Raw genomic sequence first — 12,221 nt, forward strand, 5'->3', positions numbered from 1 at the left:
TGAAAGACATCTGACATCATTTTTTTTGACACGTAGGGGGTGTGGTGATCTGAGCACTTTTTAATACAAATATAATAAATAGTCTTTCATCATATAAATGAATAATCACTTATAGCACTATACATCATAAATATAAGGTAAGCATTGTATAATGACAGTAAATAACGATAACTGGGATAATATGGATATTTACAAAAAGGAAACCATAATTGTACCTTTTAGATAACCAGAAGAATTAAAGGAGAATCTACATAGTCAACTCCCAGGCACAAGCTGTCAAAGTGTTAAGCAATCAATAATCAGTAATCGTAATTAGTCAATAAATCAGGTAGTGAAAAGACAACCTGGAAAAAGATATATTTTAGAGGATAATCAATTATTTTGATAATAAAGAAGTACTGAACAGTCTCACTGTATTTCTTTGTTTTCTTTTATTCTATTCTATTTTCATTTCACAACCCAAACATCACAGGGGGACAGCGAAGGACAAAGAAGGAGGAACGTAAAGCACAGCTTGCAAAGGTAGGACCATAGCGGTAGCAGTATTAAGGCTAGCATTAGCAAATGATTGAGGAAGACAATCAATGGCACGATATAGCATATTAATAGTGCCAGTTCTTTGTTTTTTTCAACCCTTGTATACGAGAAGAAGGAAGCAACAATGGAGCCTGATGATATTTTCAGTCATTGATATTACAAATATGAAGGCTAAGTAAGTACGAGACCGGATGAGCATCAATAGTATCTTGATCATACGCCAACAAAGGGTGCAGCCAGCGAAAACATAAAGCCGAGGCCTAAATCTGAATATCAATTACTCCGAGTCCACCTTTTTCTTTTAGCAGCGTCCATACTTTCCAAGGAATAACAGGAAATATATTCTTACGCAAGAATCGAATGGCCAAAGATCTCAATTGTTTGAAATCAGCAAGTGTCAACGGAGTAACCCGCAAGATATACCATATTTTAGACAATATCAGTGAATTCAAGACAGTGGCTCGGCCAACTACAGACAGTGAACGTGTAGAGTGGATTTGTATGGCAGTCTTAACCTTTGTTATCATAGAACCCATAAAATTGACTCTTTGAATACGGCTTTGTATCAATGGAAAACTCAAATAAATTAAGGGTTCATCACCTTCGACAGAGTGCAAATGCTTGATACCCATTATGTAGCCTTGAAATTGACGATCATGGAGAATGGAGAGCAAGAAAGGTTCAAAAGCCAAGTTATACAAAATAGGAGAGAGAGGATCACCCTGTTTCAATCCGCGTAATTTAGCAACTTCGGAGGAGAGATGACCATTGATGTTGATTCGGATAAGATTATCGCCCATTGACTTGTAAATGCATTTGATCAGTGGAGAAGGGAAGCCAAACTTTTTCATCACTTTCTTCAAGTAGTGTAAATTCACTCTGTCGTAAGTCTTTTCTTGATCCAAGAGAAGACCAATATCAGCATTCAAGGTACTAAAATCAGGATCATTATCCAGTTGTTCAGCGATCGACCATTTCCTTTGAGCATCTTCCATTAGCAATTGACAGATCATACCATTTTCAGCGACAAACCGTCCAGGAATAAACCCCAATTGATGACGGCTAATAAGACGAGAAGATACCTCCATGATTCGACGATTGACGATACGTGTAAACAGTTTGTAATCCGTATTTGCTAAGGACAAAGGACGATAGTTCTTCATATCCGCAGGGTCACCTTTCTTGTACAGCAGACACATGACTGATTCATTCCATGACTGGGGAAACTTACTCTTCTACAAAGCGTCATCATAGACAGTCGATATCAGATCATGATATGGAGGGAATTTTATAACCAAATACAGTATCTCATATGGCAGTCCATCTGGTCCTGGACTACTCTTACGAGGGGTACGCTTACTCTCTTTGAGTATGTCATCAACATCAATAGGCTGCATAAGTTTCTCCTGTTGTTCTGATGAAATCTTCAAGTGACTAGGAATAGATCGAGTCATAGCCCTAAGAGCTACAGTTTCAGTGGGAGAAGGAGTAAATAGCGAGGTATAAAATTCAGTTGCTATACGAGAAATATCATGTTGCTCTTGACAAAGCTCTTCAGTCACTGGATCTCTCAATTCAATGATGGATCGCTGATTTTGTCGAGATACTTGTGTCCGCTCCAAAAAGCCTGTAGATTTCTCTCCATGTTCTCTCCAAAACTTGCCAGACTTTAAAATCTCGATCTCTGCTATCGACTGTTGTAAAGACTGGATTAAGGAATTGATATGATCCAAGCCTTGAAATATCAGTCCTCTATGCTTCTGATGCCGCATTGCTTTGTTCCTCTTAGATTAAAATTTATGCAATTGCTTTTTCCTCCAGTTCAGATCCTCCTTCTGATAGGTTTTCACAAAAAGCTTTACTTCTCCTTTAATCCAATCCCATTACTGTTGCGGTTTAGCAAATTGTTTGATTTCTGTAAAACTTTTCATGCATGATTCTAAATGAAGTGCTAATGCTTGCCTGAACTCTTTGTTTCGAGCTAAGAATGGATTCGCTTTCCAAGAACCAGGTCCGCGATCAGATGAGTCTTGATACTTGAATGAGAACCCTAAGAGGTCGTGGTGTGTCCACTCTTGTGACAGAAATTGTTGATTGATACTAGTGATCTGATGATGAGCACTTGAATTACAAAAAACATAATCCAAGATTCCTGAGTTGCTGCCACTATGCCAAGTAATCTGCTTTTCATTCCCAAAAATATCAATGTAATAGTCATCCAGTAAATCTGTCCATTCAGGAGGCGCACACAGTAAAGTACCATCTAAACGGCGATCTTTATATTGATAGTTGAAATCTCCCATAATAATTATTGTGTTATGTGTATTGATAATCGTGTCCTTGACAATTGGAATATCCAGAAGCTCAGTATAGAGTGCTGATCGATCAGAATGAAGCGCTGAACGACCATAGATATTTAAAATTGTTGCTATAGGTGCCATAGTAGAAGAATGTTTCAAATCTCGAGTTAATAAATAACAGCTAATATATATCGACCATTGTCAATTCCTTCCGAGACAGGCGTAATTGTAAAGTGATGAGAGAATGATATGATGCCGCAATGTTGAGTCCAAATGCTCGACTTGCAGTTAAAACGGTTGTTAAGTAAATCTATAGTAGTAGTATTTGAAGCATGAGTTTCTTGTAGCACCAGGATATCATATCCAAGTGTTCTAAGGTATCTAATGAATTGTTGTCTTTTTTTGGTATCTTCTGATTTTTTCAAGCCACGACAATTGAGAGTGGCAATTTTAACTGTATGATGTCTAATATTCATAATTAATGTTGAGGTTGAGGTGATTGTTGGCCCATCAAATCAGGCTGAAGCACGTTTGCCTTTACATTATTTATATCATTCTTTCTATTTTGTTGTGATGCTGCTGAAGCTGCAGCTTGTTGTCGAGCAGCACTTATATCATCAGTTCCATTGAACTTACCCATCCTTTTGACATTATCATGAGTCTCCAAATCTGTAAATCGAGATGGAGAAGAGATCACAGTATCCTCCATTACTATGACTTTTGAGATAGTCTTTACCGCATCAGAATCATTTACCGGATTAAGGTTGCTTTCATTCATAGTGGTGTCCTCTTCAACACCGTTTCTACCATTGAGAGCAACCGTTGCATCTCTTTCATTATTCTTGTAGCCTTGAGGAACTGGAGAGCCAGCAGAGGCATTTTTTTGTGCCATTGGTTTCTTAGGAGCAGCCTTTGGTGAGGCAGTAGAATCTTTGTTTGACCCTTTTCTAGGTTTTGGCTGACTTGAGGATTTCTCTACTGCACGGACCTTGCTGGGAGCGGAGTCGATTGATCCATTACGACTGCAGTTACGCATAACATGGCCAGTCTCATTGCAATGGTAGCAGCGTACCCATTTCTTGTAGTTAGGACAATCAGCTCGACAATGGTCTGATCTCTGACAGCTACGACAGAAGTCAGGTATCTTATCCCATTGTAAAAGTACTTTTCTCTGTTCATTATCACATGGATCCCAAATGATGACGCGAGATAAGGGCTCCAAGTGTCTATGCCTGGGACACTCCGATCCTTCTGCGTGGGATTCCATACATCCATTTTCAGGCGTAGCCGACAAAGTTAGATTCAAGGTACCATGAAAGATGCCATCAGTTCTCGAGATGCCATGATCTAGAACCTCCCCAAAGCACGAAAGACGAGCAGCCATTTCCTCTTTCAACTGGATGGCTGGGAGGAATGGAAGATTTTCAAGAGTTAAGCGGACGATGGTAGCATCAGCTGGATAGGAAGGAAAACCTTTCACAAAGGTACCATCTTCCAAGGTAATTCCTTCTTCAATAAGTGTCTTGCGACCAACACTGTTATAAAGCCACATAGTCTCCAAGAAGTCATATCCCAGATAGTTGCGTGTTTGCTTTCGATAACCAAGAAAATCTTCGTAGTAGCCTATGTTTTCAGCATCTTCATTAAACTTGAGTAGAGCTTTGTTTAATAAAGATCGATCCTTGACTGGAGTAAGATCAATAAAGACTGAATCCTGTTCCATTCCTTTAATAAATGGACGAATAACTGCAATGGGAGCTGGAGGGCTGGAGCCATTAAGAGCATTTTGAGATGACTCTTCTTCTGTAACAGGAAGATTAACCAAAGTAGGGTTAAACGAAACAATAGATTGATTCTTTTTATTGTTGTTGCCTTTCCTCTTTGATCTAACAACATGAGTCCAAAGCAAAGGATTCTCGTTGTTGTAGTTTGAGTTTGGGTCAGTTTGCTGTTTATGCCGATTTTCTAACATAAAAAAGGTGGAGAAGAAGATCAAAGTTGTCAAAATCAGCATTTTCCGTGAGTGGTACCCTTTGGTCAAAAGGCATATCTTGGTCAAATTTTACAAATCGCTTTTTTTGGTACATATCAGCCCCAAAGGTATCCTGTATGTTAGTAAACATGGTTTGTAGGTATTTAGAGCATATTTTTACAAAAGCAAGAAGTGGCTTGTGCATGTTTTGTGGGGAAGGGCCCTTTTAGTACCACCTGCTAGTTTTTGCTTTTTGCGGCTTGACTTGGGAACCACAATTAGCCCATGCGTGGATAAACAACCCAAAATTACTCAAGTTAACATCCTCAGATTGAACTTCTGCTTCTGTAGGCACTTCTCGATCTGTATGCTTGGATTTTTGGCAATGAATTTGACAAGCTAAATGGATATACTCTACTACTTTGATAGTCATAAACAAGTAAAAATGTACCTGCGGCATCCACATTTCTGGTGGGTAGATAAGTTTTGACACCTACTATGAGTTGGTAATTTTTTTTTTTTTTTTTTTTTTTGAAGGAAGGCTAAATTTTTTATAGACGAAACTTACCTCCAATATGCGCTTAACCCGTTTGTATAATTTTTCATCAAACTTAATACTAAGCATATGGTTTTGAATAAACTCCTGTTTCATCAATCGATATGTTTCTTTGGATACGATGTCTGGAAGTAATTTAGGGTTTGTAGCTTTATCTATGAGTATAATGTTGGATAGTGCCCTACATTGAGTTGTTAGAGTTAACACTATTGTTTGTTATAATTTCTCGTATATGTATGTATATTTACAGCATTCGATGTATATCATAATTCTGATCAAAGTAGTTCGCATTTTTTATGTATTCTATGCTGTGTCTTTAAAATTTCTTAAATTCCAGCACCACATCTGCATCATTCACAATATATTTATCTAGTTCTCCAAACGCTATGATATGAGATTTGTTATCGGCTAAGAAGTCATGGATGCTGTATCCGTCTCTCTTTTTTATACTAAGTATTGTGGAACATGAAACTGGGCTACTAAACTGCTCTACTTTAGCTTGGACTGTTCATGACACCGCTTGCGAATAAGCTGTAACCGTGCCCTCCTATAAAAGCACATTAACCTCTCATAACTTTTTATTACTATTTATACTTACGAATATTGCTTGTCGTTCGTTGTTGCTCGATGATCTTACTGAAATATCCTGTTGAAAGGTCTTTCGATAAACAATGGGTTTCTTTTAATATGTTTTCTTTTTAGGTCATTTTACCTCCAAAGATTTGACATACTGTTTCAGTTCTCTTGGAAGATTTCGGTTTTGGGACTGTAACCATTGTAAGTCTGAAAGAAAATCTCTTCGTAAAGTCGCTGCAGTCAGGTTTCTTGTTGTACTTTATTTTCACAATAGTACTAGAAATTCCATTGCGCAGGTGGGGCACTTTGGAGAAGTAGTCTCTTCTTGGTACGCTTGATTCAAATTGATATAATGTATTGAAAAGCTTTTTTGACCAATCATTAGGGATACAAAGGAATAGAAAAAAAGTATCGTCTTCATTTAGTAGACCAGAGTTTTTCTTTTTTTTCAGTTTGCATTGTCCGCTGGATTCTAGTGGGTGCTGCATAAAATTCGTTTACTGTATATCAAAACCTTTATTCATGGAGTTTCAATATAGGAATAAGCCACTGATATGCGTCACTTTAAGATGGCGTTATATTTTTTTTCTCTAAAATATTTTATGGAGCATTTTCTAAAACATCGACCAACGTGGCTATCTCGTACAAGATGAAAAAAGCAATCGTATACCAAGACAGGACATTGCGAGGTATATCTTTGCTTGCCACGAACATGCTTGTACTGCTTGCTCTTCTTCCTGAGGAGACGACCAATTCCTTCTACAAGATTGGTAGCGTATACCTCTATATGCTTTTTGCTTGTACTAGGTAGCAGCTATAGCATGGTACTATCCTTCACCAACAAGAAGAAAAGGAAAGCTCTATTTCAGGTTAAGTTAAGTATCTTTTAAGTTGATAGTTTGACATATCTTTACTTACACTAATCGTCGATAATTGTGTAGGTTGAAAACGTTTGTCATAATCCTTTTTGAATTGCTTCCCACTGCAACTTCTATATCGAAGTGGGATCACATCTTTATGCTATACCAAAAGGAACTGCATATCGCAAATCACATTTGCTCTGTTCTTTCTAGTATTCGCAAGAAGCAAGAGACAAAGATTAGAAGAATTTGCAATAAAGATTATCTTGTCTATCGATGTTTATTCCGTTATTAACGAATTTTAACTATACGCCAAGGTCTATCATGATGAGATTTCTTGCACTAAGACCACGCTGGTATTAAATAATATTCATTGGCTCGAATGCATCTAACTTCAGAAAACGCAAGCCCAAGAATAATACTTAACAAAAATAGAATGGTTGCTACAAGAAAAAAGTTGAATGTCTCTATGATACATGCTAGAAAGCAGCATAATCAAATTCTAAATAAAGAAGACTATCAAAGTGTTCTCTCCTATATTTAACCTATTAAAGTCAATGTCTTCGGGTATTTACTAGTTAGTAGTTCTTTTCTTATGAGTTCTTCTTTTCCCTTTTACTTTTCCTTTAATACTATGTAAAAAAAAAAAAAAAGACGCGTTATCAATTATTTTAAATACTAGTGTATATATTTTATTGAATAAAAAGATAAAAAAGAAACTGGTACTTTAGCCAAATACTGTGAGTATTTGTTTCCAGGAACTAGGACGAGGACATTTGATTTCTATAAAGACAAAGCAAGTGCTTCCACGTTTTGTCTTTTGTATTTTGAATAACTTTCGATGCTATCAACAACTTTGTTGGTTTATGTAACTTTGAAGGGTCGATTTACTCACATGTATGCAAAAACATACGGTTTTATATGATTTTATATGCTTTTTGCAATGTATCATGGTATATATATATATACATTCATCAAAGACAATTACTCTTTTTTACTTGTATCGTTTATTTTGGTTTTTAGACTCGAAGGAAGTGTAGTGTCTGCTTTGTACTTGTTTGTGTCACTGAAATAAAACATATGTTTACATCATGTCATCTTTTCTTCATCACTAAACTGATAGCTAAAGATAGCTTATAGAACTAGTTTATAGTCTATTCACTTAGAAAGAGAAAAAAGCAATCAGTATGAGTTTTATAGTGAGCAAAAAAAAAAAAAAAAAGCGATGGATTTTTCAGGGTCTATTTTCAGGGAAAAGTAAGCAACTGTCCCAGGGATTTAAAATGTGGTAAACGTATGCATAGTGCACGGATCAACGGAAATACTTTTCGTGCTCAAGGTAAAAAAAAAAAGGAAGAAAAAAAAAGACAATAGTTAGTTCATCTTTAGGCACCAGTAATCAGTACTTCAGTTTGTGTGCAAAATAGCTTTCTTTCTTTTTCTTTCTTTTTCTTTAAACAGCTAAACTTTTCTTTGCTCTTTTGGTTATTGACATTTTCATATGAATAAGAAAGTTTGTTATTGTTTCAGGATGATCTTCTCATGGAAAGAAAAAAAGGAAACTGGGAATGATTACAATTCAAAGTCCTCTATTACGAAATACATTCCGCATTGATTTATATGACAAGTAAACTTCCCTTATCTTCAAGGGCAAAGAATAATGAATTACTCAATAGAAACACAGAGGATAAGCACATAGCAAAAGAGAAAGAAAATAAGCAAAAGGGGATGCTTTTCTGTTTATAGAACTGACAAGTAGGGTGTTCATCGCATGTCTTATGCAAGTAAATAAGTTTATATGTAACACAAGGTTGGACGTCCTCTCTATGAGATAATCTCTATCAAAAGAAAACAAAAAACCAAGGAAAGGAGTACGCAGCACTCTTTTTTATTTCTTTATCTTTTCTTTCTGTTTCTTTACTTTCTCTACTCTGGTCTCTTATGGTCTCTCTCTCTTTTTGGTTCGTGCCTTATCTATTTCAAGAACGCGTCTACTTTCTCTAAGGTTTTCTCTTTACTTGGTTGGTTCTATCTGCTTGGTTCCATCTGCTTGGTTCTCTCTCTTTGTCTCTCTACTTTGGTTACAAGTAGCTATGTATTGAGGATATACTAGTTATCTGTAGTCTAACAATGCACTGGTGAAGGCTAGTGTAGTTGTTTCTTGTTCTCTCTTTCTGTGGTTCGTTTTCTGGTAAGTACCTTATTTATTTCAAGAACGCGTTTACTGACATCTCTGTCTTTTCTAGGATTTTCTCTTTGGTTGGTTTTTTGAGTCTTTCTATTTTCATTTTGAGCGTCTGTGTGTTATCTGTAGTCTAACAATGTGATGGGATGAGATGGAATTGGCGTAGTTTTTTCGTGTTCTCTCTTTTTGTAGATCGTTTTTTGGTAAGTACTCCATCATTTCAAAAACGCGTTTGCTGACATCTCTGCTTTCTCTAGGCTTTTCTCTCTATTTGGTTGGTTCTGTCTACTGGTGTGTCTCTCTCCGTGGCTTTCAGTGTTCGATCCTGATCGTTGTTGGCCTGTTATAGCCGATGATTTACTTTCTTATCTTACTGCCCCGAGAGTAAGATACGGGGTATATAGGCGTTGGTCTGCAGCGGGAAGAAGGGTAGTTGCTGGGAGTTGCTGGGATCCTTCTTTAATGATCTGACATTCCCCAGTGTATCGCGGGCCTGGGAAGGTGTCAGTGAAGGAAGTGAGGGAGTACGAGTCAGTTGCCTTCTCGTGGCTACTCCTGTGAGTAACTTCTCTATGAAGTGAAACTAAAGACTGACATTATTTAATAAAGATTTGCTTTTAACAATGAATAATGACGTATACTTTTTTTTTATTGTAATGATGTTTTCTTGAAGACTAGCTGCTTTTACTTTTGTCTTTAGAAGTTTAAGGGCTTGCTTAAAGCAACGATTTACTTTTGTTTCTTTTTTACATTCTTTTTCAAGGTAAGTTCATGTTGCTTATTTGATTTCTATATATCTTTCAATAGTGTAGTTGTGCTTGTTTAGTGTTGTTCAGACATAAAGCCACACTGAAACTTGTGTCATCAAAAGCAACGCGCAATAACTTATGTTTATTGACTAGTCTACTCAAACTGGTTTTTTAGTTATCTAAAAGGTCGTCTAACAAGATGTACTGCTGGTTCAAGACTATTTCTCTCCCTGGTTCTACTCTGATTTGGTCGGTAAGCTCTATGATAAACAAGGTGTGCTCTACTCAGGCTGGTTTCTCAAGTGTCTGTAAGGCGTTTGATCAAGTGGTATAGGGCTTTCAAACCCTTTTCTTCAGACTCTGGCTCTCTTTAGGGTTTGGAAGATATACATTCAAGGCTTAGTAAGTTTTCGTAGTGTAAGTCTACTTTTTTGAGTCTTTTTGTGTCTATTCGAGAGTCTGATCAACTCTTGTTCAGACAAAAAGAAGATCTGAAAAGGCTTGATTACCCTGATCAAACCCATCATGTGTTTGTGTTGTGCATATCCTTTTTCTTTGTTGTCGTATTTGTGTAATAAGAGCTATGCGTATATTCCACTTACATCAACGGCTTTGTCCACTCAAGTATGTTGCCTTGTTGTCTTTCGTCTTTAGCATGAGGTGATCAGGACTCATTTCACTTGCGAAACTACAGTGATGTTGTCTTCCATATGCCATAACACTACGCTCTGATTTTTTCTAACTGGTGTTTAGTCTTCCTCTCAACTCGATCGAAACGCAGTTGCGGTTTGTGAGTGTCAGTAAAAAAAAAACACCGAATCTCCCACTTGCATGATATGCACCATTTGTCATACTCAATAGTTACTCTTTTTGACCTCAGAAATGTCATGTATAATAGCGAATCTTACTCTCAAACGCTCTGTAAATCGAATATTATATGAATTAGTACCTACTTATTAGTCAAAATTTATTGAAAGGGGCTTCTTTTGTACTGATTACAGTGTGCAATCAACTTTGAATGCAGATCTGAGAGGAATGCTCAAATCAAGTCGTCTTTATCATCTTAGTAGACTCGTTTTTTTAATCAGAAGTACTTAGACAGAACTCACCTCATTTCGGTTGGATCAGACTTACATTTTTACGAACCTCCGTGGATCCTCTATAGGTCAAAAAAAAATGAATTTCAACTAGAAGCCAACCCAATGGTATCATTCGATTTCTTGACCCAAAAGAACATGTTTCAAATGAAAAAAAAAAAAAAGCCATTTTAGTAGTCTGGTTGACGAGTAATGGTCCATCAAAGAATAGTGCATTTAAACTGTGTTTTAGGCAGTTTTACTTCAGATGTCATATAAAACTTGCTAGATAGAAACTCATAAAACATATCATATGCTATCTGGCATGCCAAAGAACATAGGGAGATAGAAATATATGCATCTTATAATGCAAAGGTGGGGCAAATGGAAATAGGACCTACCGCGTACCTATGTTGTGGAGATTGAAATGGAAGGCAACTCCAGTTCTTCTTGCCCTCATAATAAAGATGTCTAGTGCCTTTTGGGTCGATTTTTGGAGTTGGTCTCTGCTGACAGCTGCTTGTAATATGCTGTACCAATTCCTTGTTTCTAAGCTACCCACAAGACAATTTCTTCACTCTATAATTCCCGATACGTTCCCCTCGCCTCTTTGTCCAATTTGCACTATCCATCTTGAAAATGAACAACATCTCCTTTTATATTTTCCACCAAAGAAGTTTTTCTAGAACAATCTCATTTTCGAATCTCTTTGGCCTACAACCACTGTCAAAGATATTATTCAGGCACATGTTACATTAAACTTCTCCAGAATAGATTGTTCACGAAAGAAACACTTAACCTTTGTTGACATTGTCATTACCGCCCTCTCACAAGTCTGGAAAGCACACTGGAGATTTGTTATTGACAACGTCCCTTTTGATGCCTAATCCAATCTACAACAAACACGTACTGCTTTACAGCTGCTTGCAGATGAAAAGCAAGTACATACAAGACTGTAATTTTTCTCTTAATTTTTTTCCCACTCATAGCAGTGGCGTACCTTTCATATTATTCTATCTAGTTAATTTGCAGCATAATTGCATAATATAATTCTGTATGGATTGTGCCCGTATTTTGAGTACTATTAGGGTAACTTTACGCGGTGCAATAATAAAAATTTCGAAAAAAAAAAGACTCATAATAAAAAGACGCAGTTATTGAACTTTGGTATGGTGACAAAGGTTGTATATCGTTGGTTTCTGAGCCTATTGATACAAAGAACACACCAACTCTGCTGCTAAAATATTGAGTAAACAGGCAAAAATGTTTATGGGTTTTCTTGCTCCTATTATACCATTTTCATAATACAACCGTTAAACAAACACAGTGTTCAAAAACTACAGCGTTCGACGTACATTTTGAGTATATAAGCTTGTCGATAGCTCTATTCTTTGTTCTACAGCAGCAAGA

At 36.7% G+C, this 12,221-nt stretch overlaps 1 protein-coding gene across 1 annotated transcript; it reads right to left on the reverse strand.

Annotated features, from left to right (window-relative positions):
• Window positions 1–3,315: 3,315 nt before the first annotated feature.
• Window positions 3,316–4,809, reverse strand: B0P05DRAFT_592711 (uncharacterized protein; the record flags this gene model as incomplete). The annotated part of the gene is made up of 1 exon (XM_051583021.1): window positions 3,316–4,809. One exon carries the CDS (start codon window positions 4,807–4,809, stop codon window positions 3,316–3,318), a length of 1,494 nt encoding a protein of 497 aa, XP_051429096.1.
• Between the last annotated feature and the right edge of the window lie 7,412 nt (window positions 4,810–12,221).

This window comes from Gilbertella persicaria (genome assembly GCF_025201335.1).
Source record: "Gilbertella persicaria strain CBS 190.32 chromosome Unknown B0P05scaffold_87, whole genome shotgun sequence".
NCBI classification, from domain to species: Eukaryota; Fungi; Mucoromycota; class Mucoromycetes; order Mucorales; family Choanephoraceae; genus Gilbertella; species Gilbertella persicaria.